The following is a 15,991-nucleotide window of genomic DNA, read 5'->3' as shown; positions in this document are numbered from 1 at the left end:
CCACACAAACACACACACACACACACACACACACACACACACACACACGCAAGCACGCATGTAAGTGCCTGGCAGGAGCCTTTCTCTCTTCCCTGCCCTTGCATCTGGGACTGACAGGAAGCTCAGCTCTGTCCTTTCTCTCCCGTGCATCACTGCCTGGGTTGGGATGTCTATGCATTTCGCTTCACAGCTGGAGCAGCTGCTGGTGAGCAACAACCAGATGTTCCTGGAGCCCATGCAGGAGGGGCCACAGTCTGCTTTTCTTGACCTGGAGTGTGTGCAGAACCAAGCTGGACCTCCTTCCCCTGTCCTTCGATGGAGAGAACTGGCTGGAGGGGGGCTGGGTTGTGGGACCAGGCCCAGGAGTGGAGGGGGAGCAGACCCTCCCTGTTGACATCTTCCTTGACTACCTAGCTTCCTCTCCTGGGACATCTTTAAGAGACCATATGGAAGGGAGGTGCTGCTATGGAAGCCTTCGGGTGGGCCCTCTAACCTGAACTGGCGCCATTCTTTTCCGCACGTGCATGGAATAGAGCCTTGAGCTTCGGTATGATCGTCCTGGGTCTGTGCAGAGCATGGGGTGTTATATGCATCATCCCACTCTCATGCCCCTTCCAGTCTTCCTTTCTCTTTTTTTCTTCTATTTGCTGTTCCCTCTGCCCTCGTTGCTTTTCCCTCCATTTTACCCCCTAAGGGATTCCAGCTCATGATTCCGTTCTCAGCTCACATGTCACGTTTTCAGAAAGGCCTTCCTCGTTCACACAGCCACATCACACTGTTGTATCTCCTTCATGGTCCTTATCGCTATTTCAAGTCATCATCTCAAAGCCCCCCTGCAGGGTTCCTTCATCCCTTCTGGAATGCACCTTCTTAATCACCACCATGTCTGTCTCTGGTGTCTGGTCAGGAACTGATCATAAATGCTCATTAGTGCCCGTAGCGTAGGTGAGTAAATCCTCTGCGTTCTCTTCCTAGCTGGACTTTGCCGTCCCCTCATCCTAGGAAAACAATTATCATGCTCCTACCCCATGCAGGCTCTGCACTGCCTAGTCCCTCTTCCTGCCCGCCCCGTCCCTTCACCCCCAGGATTTTTCTTGAAGATCCTGCCTCGCAGACTCCACAGGAGGTGCTGGAACCAGAATGTCTCCCCGGGATTATTTTCCATGGTTCCTGGGGTGTTCACCTGGGTAAGAATCAGGAAGGAGAGGACACTCTAATCCTATTTCTCTAAAACGGTATAATCTTCCCCAATCACTTAAACGGTGCCTGCGTCTGTAATTACAGAGCAGGCTGGGAGGATCGCGGGCACAGTCTCGAGCCAACCTCGGGCAGGGGGGCCCTTTTGTTCCCCCTGGGGGCCGGCAGGGACTCCGGCTCGGGAGCCAGGAATCCAGACACCTGCTGGCACAAGCTCACCCACCACAGACTGGCTCGTTCACACAGCCAGAGACCGCTCCCCTCCCTCCCCCAAAAGAGTTTGCATAGCCCCCTCCCTGAGGCCCAGCTGTGACACATTTGAAAAAACACCCAGGCCCTAACCGGTTTGGCTCAGTGGATAGAGCATCGACCTATGGACTGAAGGGTCCCAGGTTCGATTCCAGTCAGGGGCATGTACCTTGGTTGCGGGCACATCCCCTGTATGTGCAGGAGGTGGCTGATCCATGTTTCTCTCTCATCAATGTTTTTGACACTCTATCAGTCTCCCTTCCTCTCTGTAAAAAAAAAAATCAATAAAATATATATATTTTTAAAACACCCAGGTCTCAGCACCCTAATTCTGTCTGCCACTGTTATGATTTCCAGGGGCCTCAGAGTGGCATTGCTGGCGAGGGGTCCACACAGCACAGGTGCTCTTCCCAGCTTCTCAGGAACAGATTCTGCAGGAGGCAAACTTGGCTCAGGTTCTAGCCCAGGGCAGGATCGAGCGAACAGCCCTAGGACAGCTTGGAGGGTCAGAACTTCATTCTCCAGAACCATGTCAACGGGGCCAGGAGACAGGGGAGAGCCACAGGCCTGCCTGCCCACCCCAGCAAGCCACTGCCAACTCAGCCTCCGCCTGTGCCCTCTCCCACCCAGGCACCAAGCCATTTCAGTGACACCCCTGGCTTCGCGGCAATGACATCTCTGCTTCTTAAAGACCTTCTGGTCCCGAGCTAAGGAGAAGCCCCGGACAGCAAGGACACACTTAATCCCAGTAATGACTTCTGCTCAGGAACGGCGGGCCCCACCCTGGGAGGGAGTGCCTCTCCGAACCGCCTCCATTTGCTCAGGTGCCTGGGGACTGTTTATCAGCCCTTTCAAGAGATTAAGCTGTACTCTGGAGCGGGACACTGAGGTCATGGGTCCCGGGGGTGTCCCGTGACCGTGGAGCGTGTGCCAGCCGGCGTCTGGGTTCACACACACCCATGGCCCCTGGGCTCCCAAGTCTTGCTCTTGGGAGCCACTCGAGGAACTTGAGGGTCAGAGAGAAGAGGGGGTCCTTGCTGCATCTCTGCTAGTCACCTGGTCCTTTCCCACCAGGAGAGGTAGAAACAGACAGTCCTAGCCTGAGGGACTCGGAGTCCAGGTAGGGTCATGGACACAGAACAAACAATGACAATAGCACATTATACTCATCCCCCGGAGGAAAGCACACGGTGTGCTGGGAGTGTCGTGGTGGTAAATGCTCCAGCCTGGGGGGAAGAGAGACGTGAACAACCTTCCCATTGAGAGATCTGCCAAGGGGCCTGTGAGATGGACTTCCCAGCCTTGGACTTGGCTCAGGTTCTAGCCCAGGGCTGGGAAGAATGGAAACAACTCAGCTTCCTCGTGAGCGAGCGTATGGAGGAGTGGTTAGCGAAGCCATTCACGAAGCCAGGACGACTTCGCTTTAGGCCTCTGTGTTGTTTTGTTTTTTGTTTAGTGTGTTTTTTTTAATCTATTTTTATTGATTTCAGAGAGGAAAGAAGAGAAACATCCAAGATGAGAGAGAATCATGGATCGGCTGCCTCCTGCAACTCCCCCACTGGGGATGGAGCCTGCAACCCAGGCGTGTGCCCTTGATTGACCTGAATCAAACCCAGGGCCCTTCAGGTCCCAGGCCGACGCTCTATCCACTGAGCCAAACCGGCTAGGGCAAGGCCTCTGTTTCGGGAGCCATCAGAGATCAGAGATTGCTAGCTTGTCTCTTTAAAAGAGGAGGGCCGGCTGCTCAGGCCCCTCCCTCCTCATTACTATGAAATTATCGTGAATATTGATGCGGGGGCGTGGCGGCTTGGCCAGCTGTGCTCACCCGCCAGGGGTTCCCGGCTTCGCAGAGAAAGTGACAGAAGCCAAGCCGAGGGAGACGCGGAGAGAGCAGAGCACTCGACAGCCGCCAGTCTCGTGGGGGGAGCGCCCCGCTCCCCCGCCCCCGGCTCCCACCCAGCCCGGGGGGCTCCTCCAGCCCTCAGCCCCGCTCCCTGGCTCCCCATGGAAGCCAGCTGTGCCCCCGGAGGAGCCGGAGGGAGAGGAGTCGGCTGAATGCCCGCGGTGCGCCCAGCGCCCCTGAGCCCTGCCTCCGCCGCGCCCTGAGCGCCCCGCGCCCCCGCGTCCCCCGCGCCCCCCGCGTCCCCTGCCCGGGGCAGAGCCGCCCCCGCCCGCCCCGGACCTGCCCCCGCGCGCTGCCAGCCGCCAGCAGCAGCTCCGGGCCGAGCGCGTCGCCGCCCTGGAGTGAGCGCAGCTCAGCCCCAGGGGTCCCCGGAGCCCGCCGCGATGGACGCCGTCCTGGAGCCCTTCCCGGCGGACAGGCTGTTCCCCGGATCCAGCTTCCTGGACCTGGGGGACCTGAACGAGTCGGATTTCCTCAACAATGCGGTAAGACCAAGGGTCTGCGTGCCCCTTCCACCGCTCCGCACCCCTCTGCGCCGCTCGCCCGCCCCCCCTCTCCCCGGCGCCCCCAAAACGGGATGCACTTCACTGGGCAGAGGAGACGCGACTGGAGGCAGGGTTTCCCACCCCCACCCCCAGGGGCACGTGCTCAGAGCTCTGAGGTCCGGGGACCGGGTCCCTACACCTCCCTGGTGCCCGAGCCAGCGCGCGCCTCTCCTGGGGGCTCCGTCTGGGGGTACACTGGCCTCCACCTTCGGGGGACGGGGACGTCGAGGCGGCGGCGGCGCCCGGGTCTCCGATGTGAGCTTGAAAGACACGAATCCTGCCCCCGCCCTCCCGCCCGGGGCTCCAGGACCAGGGTGCGCTCAAAGCGGACCCGCGGCCGCCTCTCCGCTGGGAGGCGCACCGGGGAGCGTTCGGGGGGCCAGAGACTCGACGCCCTGTGATCCAGACTCGGGGTTCTGAGCCAGACCCGGACACGTAGGGGTGCTGCCTGCCGCCCCAAAAGTCAGGAACGCGATGCCCCCAGGAAGGGACCTGGCGTCCAGCTGGGCAGAGCCCCACGGGGCGACCGATGGCCCAGGAAGAGGGCGGTCTTTCTCCCTGTCCCTCTCTCTAGAGGTCTGTTTCTCCCTCGCCTCTCGCTGACTTCCTCTCCCTCTCTCTCTTTCTCTGTAACTCTCTGTGTCTGAGCTTGTCCTTTTTCTCCCTTTTCCCTCTTCCCCTCCCATCCTAAGGAAACGTGGCTTCTCTCTCTACTTCCCTCCCTCCCTCCCTCTTTCAGGCTCAGCCCAAAGGCCCTGCTGTGGGGGAGGGGTCTGGGCTCAGGAACAGGAATAAAAATATTTGGGTTCCGAGGAACCTTCCCGGTTAAAATGTGGGCAGCTTGGAGAGTCTGGTAGGATGCCCCCCTTGTAGTGAACCTCCTGTCTGTCTGCACACGTGTGTGTGTGTGTGTGTGTGTGTGTGTGTGTGTGCGCGCGCGCGCACACGCACGGGCACACACACAAACCCAGAGATCATCATCCTAGGGCCTCTACTTCCTGGCCTCTACCTGCTGGGACTAAGATCAGCTTGGCCAGACAGAAGCCAAGGGCCTAGACATGTAAAGGGTTGGGCATCTTGGACTTCCAACCTAAACTGCCCCTGGCTGTTAAACCAGCCAGGCGTGGGGTTGAGGTCTCCGGGCCCTTCCTTAGGCAGCAGAGGGAGACCAGGGACACTTGGGCATGAAGGCCAAGTGGAGGAGGAGAGGGGGCTTGAACCGGTGGCGGGGGAGACCTGGGTTCTAGTCCTGCCTCTGCTTCTGCCTCCCTCTGTGAACCTGGGCCACTCCACCAGCTCCCTTCCCTGGGCCTCAGTTTCTTTGTCAATAACACGGGCAAAGGTTGGGTCAAGTTTTTCTAAGGATGGTCTGGCGCCGATCCTAGGAATAAAGCAGCAGAGAGCTGGGATTCCAGGCGCCTCTCTCGGAGTTGGTAACGGATACTGGTCAGAGGGAGCGGGGTTGTTGTTTGTCCCCTTGTAGCCGGATACTGGTCAGAGGGAGCGGGGTTGTTGTTTGTCCCCTTGTAGCCAGATACTGGTCAGAGGGAGCGGGGTTGTTGTTTGTCCCCTTGTAACCCCGGGAGGTGGGAGAGCCCCTCTGAGAGGTTTCCTCAGAACCCTGAGCAGCTCTGAGCCGGGCTTTCTGAATGAACTCTGCCGCCTACAGCCTCTTCCTGCTGCTCCATTCAGCCTTGCCTCCCCAGCTGCTCCTCTGGGCCTCAGTCCAGCGCAGGAAAGGAGGCAGGATCAGACGGTGGTATCCAGCACTAGGACTAGGGGAGGGAAAGCCCTCTAGCAAAGCTCTTGACCTGGGTCCTAGGCGGGGCTCAGGAAAGGCTTTCGGAGAGGAGAGGGAAAAGAATTCCTGTGCTGGTTCTAACTGTGCTTCTGCCGCCAGCCGTCGTCGAGGCAGTTCGGACAAGTGACTTTTCATGCTCTGGTTTCCTCACCTGAAAAATGGAGACACAGAGCCTTCCCCATAGTGTTAGGGTAGAGATTTAGTGACAACGTGCATTAGAGATGAATTAGAACTCTCCCTGGCAGGTAAGTGTCCATGGTTAACTTGCTCCAGAAGCTACATAGAGTGACAGTAAGAACTACTCAGGCCAAAACCGGTTTGGCTCAGTGGATAGAGCGTCGACCTGCAGACTGAAGGGTTCCAGGTTCGATTCTGGTCAAGGGCATGTACATTGGTTGCAGGCACATCCCCGGTAGGGGGTGTGCAGGAGGCAGCTGGTCGATGTTTCTAGCTCTCTATCCCTCTCCCTTCCTCTCTGTAAAAAATCAATAAAATGTTTTGTTTTTTTTTAAAGGTTCCCATTATCAAAGAGTATGGGATACCTTGATAGTTTAAAAAAAAAAACTACTCAGGGAGCAGTTGCTGTGGGACCCTCTCTGGCGCCTCCATGTAAGCGTCTAAGGTCCCATACCAACTCCTTCTTCATGCTGCATGAGGACAGGAAAGGTCTCCAGGGGGAAGGATGGGAAGGGATGGACTCTGTATGCTTCTCCGTCTGGAAGATGGAGAGCAGGATATTCGTTATCCTTTAAAATCCAGATAAAGGCCATAAAGTCATGCAGAGAGTGCATGTGCTCTGTTTGCTCCATGCAAAAAGAAAACATCAAAAGGATGCTCGCCCTGCACACTTCTACGGGAGAAGCACACATTCGCTTGGACAGAGTCGGGAGAATGAGCATGCGGTCAAGTCCAGTGTGCTTGGGAGGTGGCCGGGGGTGCTCTCTGTTTTCCTTTGTGAAGATCCGATCGTGCAGTCTTGCCTATGTGATTCTCAGAGGCACCACTCAGAAGGGGCTGCCCTTCCTGCCAGATGTGGGGGCTTCCCCTCCCTATAACTCCCACGGTTCCTGAGGTGGCCACCCTAGAGCTGGCTTCCCTGAACCCTGTGATCAGCCCCTGGGCAAGTATGTGCTCAGAGAACTGAGATAAAGGACCGGAGGGAGAACAGGTCATGCCTCCAGATAGAGACTCTGGTTCTGGGTGCTTCTTGCCTCAGTCCTCTGGCTAAGGGGAAGGGGTGAGTCTGATTTCTCTAGGGGCAAAAGGCTTTGGATCCCACAGAAGGCCCAGCTGGGGAGGTGGTGGGGGGTGGGAGGAGAAGGAGGAAGAGAAGCTCTGTTGTCTCAGAGGGGAGCAGCAGGAAGCTTGGAGGATGTTTGCCCAGCACACTCATTTACCTCCCAGCAGCTGGGGAGGCCAGGTATGGGAATGACCAACCCCAGGGACCAGCCCAGGAGAAGGGAGGTGTGGGGCTCAGCCTGATCACTGCTGCCCAGACCCCCAGCCTGGTTTCTCCTGAGCTAAATGGGAAAGCAGAAAACCCCCATCCCCACCCCCACCCCCACCCTCAGGCTTTGCAGGACTTACGGAGATTAGAGAAGTATGTGCATTTGGGTGTTTCTATGTCTGTGTGTGGGCCTTTAACAGGCCTTCAAAGGGGAGGGGTATATGTGTGTGAGCCCATGTGCATACATGTGTGTTTATCTTTAAATTCTCACCCGTGAGAAAGAGGTCCCAAGGGCCACAGCACTCTGGTCTCAGAGTAGAATCCACGGGAAAAGGACTAACGGAGAAAAACTCAGAAGGGAGATCTCCCCGAATGTCTACTCCTCCAGAACACTGAGTTTGTTTTGGGCAGGTTGTTTTGTTTTGTTTGTTTTCTGCTTCCCCTACTGAGATATGAGCCCCTTGAAGGCAAGGGTTTATCTGTCTTGTTCACATTGTCCCCCAGTGCCATGTGTTGTGCTTGGCACAGAGTAGGCCTCAACCAACCATTACTGAATGACTGGGGGGTGGGAGGGAGCCTAGGTCAGACCTCACATTTTTAAGGAGAAGGGGAAAAGAGGTGCCTAAGCTCATCGACTCCCAGCCATCAGTCCTGCAGCCTGCACTGTCTCTGAGATTCAGGAAGGTTCTCCATGCTTTCCAATGAGCTGTCATTGCCTTGAGCCTCCCCATCCTATGTGTGGGACAGACACTCATAGCTCCTGGGACCGGATGGTCTAGAGCCACAGCAAATTTTAATTGTAGTTTAGGCCTCGGCTTTGAGCATTGGCTCTAGGGCTCCCCACTTCCCCAGTTTCTTCCCATTCAGGACTCCTGGGTCCACATTCACCAACTTAAAACTAGGTATTTTCCTGGCCTGCCTCAGGGCCTTTGCACGTGCCGTTCCTGGCATCTAGAACGCTTTCCCTTCAGTTCTCTCTACCTCATCTTCTTCAGTTCAAATGTCACCTCTTTGGGAAAGGTTCCCCCAACCACCTCCAGTGGGACACTCTGTAATTTTCCGTTTAAGTCCTTTGATTTCTTCATAGCTCTTATCTCAGACTGCGGTTATTTTATTGGCTTGTTGTCCATTTCCTCTGTGAAAAAGAAAGCTCATGAGAGCAGAGACCATGTCGGTGTTGTCCATTGCCATACACCTAGCACAGCACCATGGCGTACCATAGGTGCTTAATATAGTAAAATTCCATCAGAAGGCAATAAACAGAGTACAAAGTGTTCAATCATGAAAAATGGGAGGTTATGGTATTATAGGACCAATGAAAAGCAATCGATTTGGGGTCTGTACTAGCACAAAAAGCATAAAAGTCAAATGGTGAAATGTGACTGACCACATGCCACAGACCAAACTGAGAAGGTTCTAAAGGAGCAGGAGGCAGTCAGCCCTTTAGGTAAAAAGTTGCCCACCTTTGTTTGAGATGGGTCCCCAGTGTAGGAAAGAAGCTGTGGCTTTGTCGCATTGTAGTAGACTTTGCTCCATTTCAAGGATTTACTCCATTTGGAGAGAGAGAAAAAAATACTTCAAACCAGGGCAATCCCCAATAAGGGAAGGGGAGAGAATGTTTTTAAAAAGAAGGGCCTGTGCTCAACAATAAAGATTTTTAAAAAATAACAAGATAGGCCTGTGTGCTAAAGTCGACCCATAATTCCTGAAGGGGTCCTAAGGGTGTCTGGGTCCTGGCCTGCTCAGCCCTGAGGGTGAAGGGGATGCTGGATCCCAGGAAGATGCTGTCTGTACCCTGATCTGCTGTGAGGTCCCTCCGGCTTCCCTGGACCAGCTGGGGATTTGCTTGGTCGTCCCTCAATACACACACCCCCTCCTTTAGCAGCTGGCGAAGGCAGTCACTATGCAGAGTAACCTCCAGCCACTCACAGCTAGAGAGAGACAGAGAGGAAAAGGGACAGTGGCAGTACCGGGGGGCGGGGGGGGAGGGGGGGTTACCATGAGGGAGCAGAGCATGGTGAGAGCCTGAGCATCCATGAGCTGCGGGTCATAGAAAGTTTCTCAGAGGAGGCGGCCTCCACCCTCTGCCTCCTCAGTGTCCCCTTCTCTGTGGGCAAAGGACTTACTGAAGGCATGTCAGCAGGGTGGACTGGGGCTGTGGCTGGCGTCCTTGTCCCTGTGCAGATGAAGAACAGAATTAGAGAGGAGGGGGACCTCTTAACTCTGTTCTGGGGCTGGAATCCCCTGGAGTCGAGGAGGGGAGAGAACGTCTCTTTCTTGCTGTTGTACTGGTTTGAACTTCGCTCTCTAGAGCAAGGGGAGTTTGGGATATCAGCTATCAGAGGAGCCCCACCTTCACCCTCACTTACCCCCATCCTTAGGGCACTGCGGATGCCTAGCGCATTAGGAGCAGAGCCTGCACGTTGCCTGGCCAGTGAGAGGAGAGGCCCCACATCCTGTACTCGCTAGCTTGCTGGGGGGCTGCTGCTGTTCCCATCTCCCCTGGAAACTCAGACCTTTGCTCTCTGCAGCTTCCAGGACTCCCTGGGAAGGTCTGCTTATGTCTGGCCGAGCCTGACCTGGCTACCATGCCAGGAGAGGGGAGAATGAAAGACCCATCTCCCCTCCCCCACCACCCTCCCCGCCACCCCACCCTCTGCCTTGTGTCTTCCCTCCTTGTACGTGTGCCTTCTGCAAGTCTTGGTGTGGAAGCCCTCCCTGAGCATCCCTCTCGGGGACCTGGCTTGCCCCTGAACCTCCCTCAAGAAACCAGTTCCAGATGCTGGAGAACAGGCTGTTCTTCTGGAAGTCTCAGCACTCCAAGGGGCAGGATGGAGGAGGAAGATTTGGGTGGAGTTAAGTCAAGACCATGAGCATTGCTTTGGCTGGAATGCTGTGTAACCCCCTCGGACAGACTAGGGGAAGCCAACTAAAGTGGCAGAACCGTTGGCCAAGATTGGGAAGAAGGTAGGAGTGGGTGTATCTGGTTCAGGGGAAGCTGGGAGAGGCAAGAACTCTGGTCATCAGAGAAAAGATCCTGACCCCCATGACCTGAACACACCGTATCATCCACAAGGCCAACCTGACAAGTAAGGCAATGAGGGGTTCCCTGCTACCGGGTTCAGTGTACCTCCTCTCCCAGCCCTCTTGGGAAGAGCCCTCGCTGAAGCATCCTTGGCCCTTGGCTCTTGGCCCAGGAACCACTTCACCCATCGCAGAGGGGCTGACACATCTGGGCTGGGCTCTGTGGTCCGACATAACAGCTGGACAGCAGCAGCTGTCCGCCATCCCCTTCCAAAAGAATAACAAAAATGAAAGCAGCAGTGGCGTGAGCAGGCTCTTCAGGGCCTTGAGGAGAGCCGGGAGACAGTTTTAAAGCAGCAATTGAGGGGACTTGCTTTGGAAGCAGACAGGCCAAGCCTTTGCCCATGTCCTCACCTCTCCTCACCTCATTGCCCTGATTTTCTGTGTGACCTTGGGCCTTGGCTTCCTCATTTGCTGAACTAGACTGGGAGTTCTTTGAAGGCAGGGAGTGTCAGGCAGTTATTTTTATCTTTTGCCTAGTTATAGTTTATAGTAACTGAGTGCTCAGAAATGTTTATTTATAGGAAGAAAGGAAGGAAGGAAGGAAGGAAGGAAGGAAGGAAGGAAGGAAGGAAGGAAGGAAAGGCAGAGGTGGTGGATAGATGAATGGGTGGGTAGATGCATAATGGAAGATGGACACTTCTATATTACCTACTTTGATAGTACATTTTTTAAAATGGATTTTGTTATATTTCTAAAATGGATTTTGTTATTTATTCAAGGAGTAAATCTTAACTTAAATCTCACATCTACCTTTTACTTTACCATGATGGCCTTTTCTATTACAAAATACACTGAGTGGCCAGATTATTATGATCTCTGAATGCATAATAATCTGGCCACTCAGTGTGTATATATATTAGAGGCCCAGTGCATTAATTCGTGCAGGGGTGGGGCCCAGCCAGCCTGGCCAGGGGGAGAGGACATGGGTGGTTGGCTGGCCTGCCTGCTGGTCAAACTCCTGGTTGAGGGGACAATTTGCATATTAGCCTTTTATTATATAGGATATACATTGAGTGGCCAGATTATTATGTGTTCAGAGATCATAATAATCTGGCCACTCAGTGTAGATTGTGCACATAACAGAATATATATATATATATATATATATATATATATATATAAAAAAATTTTAAAGTATAATAAAATGGACACCTGGGTCCAAACTACCAGCTGAAGAATAGACTCAGTTCTGAATATCTTATATCTCAAACCACATGAATCTGGCCTGGCCAGTGTAGTGTAGCTCAGTGGTTGATTGTTGGCCTATGAACCGCGAGGTCACGGTCCAATTCCCAGTCAGGGCACATGCCCTGGTTGTGGGTTTGATTCCCAGTGGAGAACATGCAGGAGGCAGCTGACCAATGATTCTCTCTCATCGTTGATGTTTCTCTCTCCCTCTCCCTTCCTCTCTGAAACCAATAATATTTTTTTAAAAGACCACACATGAATCTGGGGAAGAGATGAGCTGTATTAGACCATGAATCCACTTTACTGTGGGCAAAGTGGAATCTCCTGATTTTCTGTGCCTACTCTTAAACCCAACTTGACCAGACAGTTAGTCCACAGGAGAGATGGCAGGTACCTCAACAAGCTCTGGGGAGCCGTTAATGGTTGCCTTTAGATACTCAGACCTAGGAGCAAATTCTGGCTCTCACTCTCTGTCATCTGAGTGAGCCTGACAGGTACCTACACCTCTCCCAGCTTATTTTCCTCATCCATAAAGGAGGGATGACATAGAACACAGGTTTTTTCTGAGGATCCAATTAGATAACTCTTGGGGAATGCCTAGCACAGTGCCTTCATGTAGTAAATCCTCTGTAAACAATACCTGTCGCCGCTACACTCCTGATTATTGTTATTGTTGTTGCCTAAACGGAGGGTCCCCAGGACTGGACAGCCCTGAAATAATGTCCCACCTTCTCCATCCCTGTGCTGACCCCTGAGCAGAGGGGTTTAGTTATTGACGTGCCTGACCTCTCTGGAGCTGGAAGGCTCTTTGGGGCAAAGCCAAAAGATGCCCAGCCTGTGTTTGGGCGGAATAAGGAGAGGGAGGTCAGGGGTGAGCAAAACTGGGGCCCCAGTGAACACCCAGTACACGGAGCAGAGGGCCCATATTTGTATCTAACATTGTATTTGGGATAGGGCAGCAAGAAATCAACCATTCCTTCAACAACTAGGGTTGTTGTGTGTGCTTAAGAGCACAAGCTCTGCAATCAGAGCTTGGTTTCAGACCCTGGCTCAAACTCTTAACTGAATTAAGATACTTCTCCATGCCTCTGTTTTCTCAACCATTAAATGAGAGTACTAATACTACCTACCTCATCTTCTGAAACTTTATTGAGATAGATACTGCATGGAAGGAGCTAAAACAGTTCCTGGGACAAAAATGTAGGCTATTATTATCATTACCATTAGGCATACTGTATGATGGACACTCTGTGAGGGCCTGCAGAGGGTTTCAGGATAAACTCCATCCTAGATTCTACCTTCAAGGAGGTTCAAGTTTAGAAAGAGAGATGGGTTCCCTTGTGCATAATTGGAGTTCAAGGCATGATATTAGCCAGTGACCTAACAGTCTATCAGTGATACGATAGTACAAACGGGAGAGGAGTCTTCCAGCTGGGTGGTCAAGGAAGGCTTCCTTGAATTAGGAGTTAAAGGATGATAGGAGTTGGAACGAAGAGATAAAGGGCAAAGGCAATTCAGGCACTAGGAATGGTACCAGCAAAGATCCTGCAACAATGGAGTTCTTAGCAGTTTTGAGGAACTGGGAGTGGTCATCCAACTAGGCTGGAGGGAAGACAAAGATGAGTGGCTCCCCCTATCTAGTAAGTGGAATGTGGCGCTTTGGAGCTGGGAGTGTTGTCTGTAGGCGGGAGGGGGCCAGCGATAGTTCTGAGCTAGACACAGCGGTGGTCCCAGTGCCGACTGTACTGCCTCGGTGCTGGGAGTCCATTGGAGGGAGGTCAGCTGTCAGCCTGTGCAGGTGATGAAGGACCTCTCCCAGAGGAGACAGAATTGTGGGCCCTTCCCAACCCCAGAGCAGCCTAAGGCAGCAGCTAACCCCAGGTCCCTTCTCTCCTCTTCCTTCCACCCTCTGCCCTAATGTGACTCTCACAATGGGCCAGGAGTGCCAGTCCCTTCTGGCTCCTTCATGCCCAGCATTGGGGCCAGGCTGACCTGGGGAGTCCAAGGCAAGCCCACCCTTGGACTTGCTGTCCCTCTTCATGCTGATAGTCCGAGGCTAAACCATGTCCTTCCTCCTGGCTTAACCCTGGCACACTAATGGGGTTCCCCCACCCCTCCTACAGTTCAGGACCATCCAAAGCAAGTCCCTCTTGGCCCCAGTGGAATAGAAGGATCTGAGTCCTCCTGAGCCCAGCCCAACCTGGCACCTCATCTCCTTGCCTTTCCACCCATCAGCTGGGACAAGATGCCCAGAGTCCCTTTTGTCACCCTCCCCGAGAGGAAGCCCAGCCCTGCCCTCTGCTGCCCCAGAGCCTTCACCCCTTTCTCTCCCAGGGCTGTAAATCGGTTCCACATTTGGGATCTGGCATGTACTATCTGCTCAGAACATTCCCCTCCGTTCGCTCAGGCTCCCGTCTCCACGTGGTCAGCCCCTAGGGTCTGCAGAAAGAGAAGGGCTCCTGCACTCAGTGACCCCCTTCCGTGGTCTTGGACTGTAGCAATGGACCAGAGGGGCAGTGGGCCAGAGGCCCTCCCTGAAAGAGATGAAAGAGGGTGGAGTGAAGGCAGAGCTTGAGCAAGCATATGAGGGGATGAGGGGTTGGGGGTGGTGAGGGAAAGAGCGAGGTAGTTCCCAGCTCAGCACATTCCTGAGACATCTGGACGTGCTGGAAGGGCCCCAGCTGGCCTGCATGGCTGTGGCTCCAGATTCTCTGCTCTGTGATGTCAGGACCCAGTATTCCCCCCCCTCCTCTCAGTCCCACTGGCCTAGGGGCTGAGTGCTGGGGTCTCTCCCCCTGACCTTTGACCCCTGACCCTCAGTGAGCAGGAAAGGGGCCTGTGGGGCAGTGGAAGAAATGCCTGCCCCAGTGGAGGGCCTGCACTGGTGGCAGAAGGCAGACCCTGAAGACCCAGGGGTTTGCCCATGGGACTGGCTCAAGGCGATTCCTTCTTTGATGGCAGCCCCCTCCCTCCTTGGAAGGAAGGTGAGACAGAGGAAAGACTCTGGGAATGGCTACTTTCCTTGAGTTCTCAGTTTCCCTCTCTGTAGTAATAACAGCGCCGTGCAATGAGAGCCTCCTCCATGTCCCACATTATATAAAGCTCTTAACAAAGGTTACCTCCTCCTCACAGCAACCTGGTGGGGTAGCTGTAATTACCCCTGTTTTACAGCTGACATTGAGGCTCAGAGAGCTTAAGTAACTTGGGCAAGGCTACTCAGCAAGTAACAGCCAGGATTCGGACCAGGTCGGCTGCTTCCCTTGCTCATGACCATTGGACTACTTTGCCTCTGCACATAAGAGGTGGATCTAATGAAGCCAGGATTTCTTTCAGCCCTACAGTTGTAATTGTTTCTTTTGGCTAGCGTGGCACTCTTCAAGAAGGGCAGGGGAGGCATTAGTCACACACACTGGGTGGGGGGGGAGGAGGGCAGAGGCATCTGGCTGTGAAGCATCAGCTGGGTCAGGAGCCTTTGGAGGTCCCCTCCCTCGGAGCCCTAGAGAGGTCCAGGCCCCGGGAGCTGGAACCACAGCCTGATCCCCAGCCGAGCCCAGGGGTCCCACACCTTCCCTGAAGGAAGGAGTAAATAAGGAGAGAGAAGGCAGCTTCTTCCAAAAATAAAACCTGAGGACAACTCAGACAGGCTGGGATGCTGAGGAAGCCAAAGGCCGAATGCTGAGTGTGCTGAGGAGAGGGAAGAGGCCAAGGGAATTCCAGCCAGAGCTGGGTGGCAGGTTTCAGCCGCGGAGGGCTTTCCAGCTGGCCAGGGGCCGGGAGAGCAGCTCAGCCGGTTGGCCACGGGGCTCTGTTTATACTCTCTGGCCTGGCCTAAGCCTGGGATGGTTCTCCCAGCTCTGAGTAGGGGGCTGTGGTCCGCAGGTACCTGGTCTGGCTGGGGCTGAAGAACAAAAAGGCCTTGAGGAAGAACAACCCAATAGGGAGGAGTCCGGGGAAGGAGTCCAGGCGCATGGAAACTCTGCCTGGAGCAGGAGCGAGCTGGCATCAGAGTGGAATTCCAGGCAGTCATTCCTGGAGGCTCAGCTGCAGGAAAAAAGGTCTCAGGTCCGTTAGATCACTGGCACATTCCTTCATTCACCCCCTGATTCAGTCCGTCAGTCACTCAGCGAACGCATCTACCATGTGCTGCCACCAACGCTAGACTCTGGCGATAGAGATGAGAAGTGGACACAGCAAGACATAGTTTAGAGGCAACCTGGCTAAATCATTTCAAGCTTTGCTAAGGAAGTGGGAGGCTATGCTAAGGCCCATGGGGAGTCACCAATGGATAACGAATGAGCAGGGGAGTCTCAGAGTCATATTGGTGTTGAAAATCCTTCTTGATGCAAGGTGGAGACAGAGCAGAGTGCAAAACCTGGGACCTGCCTTCATAAATGGGGTAGTCACACCATTCGTGAGGAAGTCTTTTCCAAGCAGGAAGTGGGCTTTGTTCATCTCTGTGCCCACAGGTCTGGGTGCAGAGCAGGTGCTCAGTAAATACTGAAACAAATGCATGCGATGAATAACTGAGTGTGATTAGATGCCTTTATTCCCTAGTGGCCCCCAGTACCAGCCCT

The 15,991-nt window shown here is 54.1% G+C and overlaps 1 protein-coding gene across 2 annotated transcripts in view; it reads left to right on the top strand.

The window, feature by feature from the left end:
• Nucleotides 1–3,552: 3,552 nt before the first annotated feature.
• The window catches only part of CREB3L1 (cAMP responsive element binding protein 3 like 1), a 35,991-nt gene continuing 23,552 nt past the window's right edge, over nt 3,553–15,991 (top strand). The window contains exon 1 of one of the 2 annotated variants that reach the window (XM_084896122.1): nt 3,553–3,834. In XM_084896122.1, coding sequence (XP_084752248.1) covers nt 3,733–3,834 — 102 coding nt within the window. In that variant the 5' untranslated portion in view covers nt 3,553–3,732. The remainder of the gene's footprint in view (nt 3,835–15,991) is intronic. The other variant, XM_084896121.1, reaches the window with a different exon arrangement.

This window comes from Pipistrellus hanaki (assembly GCF_964339955.1).
Source record: "Pipistrellus hanaki genome assembly, chromosome: 9".
In the NCBI taxonomy this organism is placed as follows: Eukaryota; Metazoa; Chordata; class Mammalia; order Chiroptera; family Vespertilionidae; genus Pipistrellus; species Pipistrellus hanaki.
Note: the sequence above shows the minus strand (reverse complement) of the source record. Positions and strands in the feature narration are given on the sequence as shown.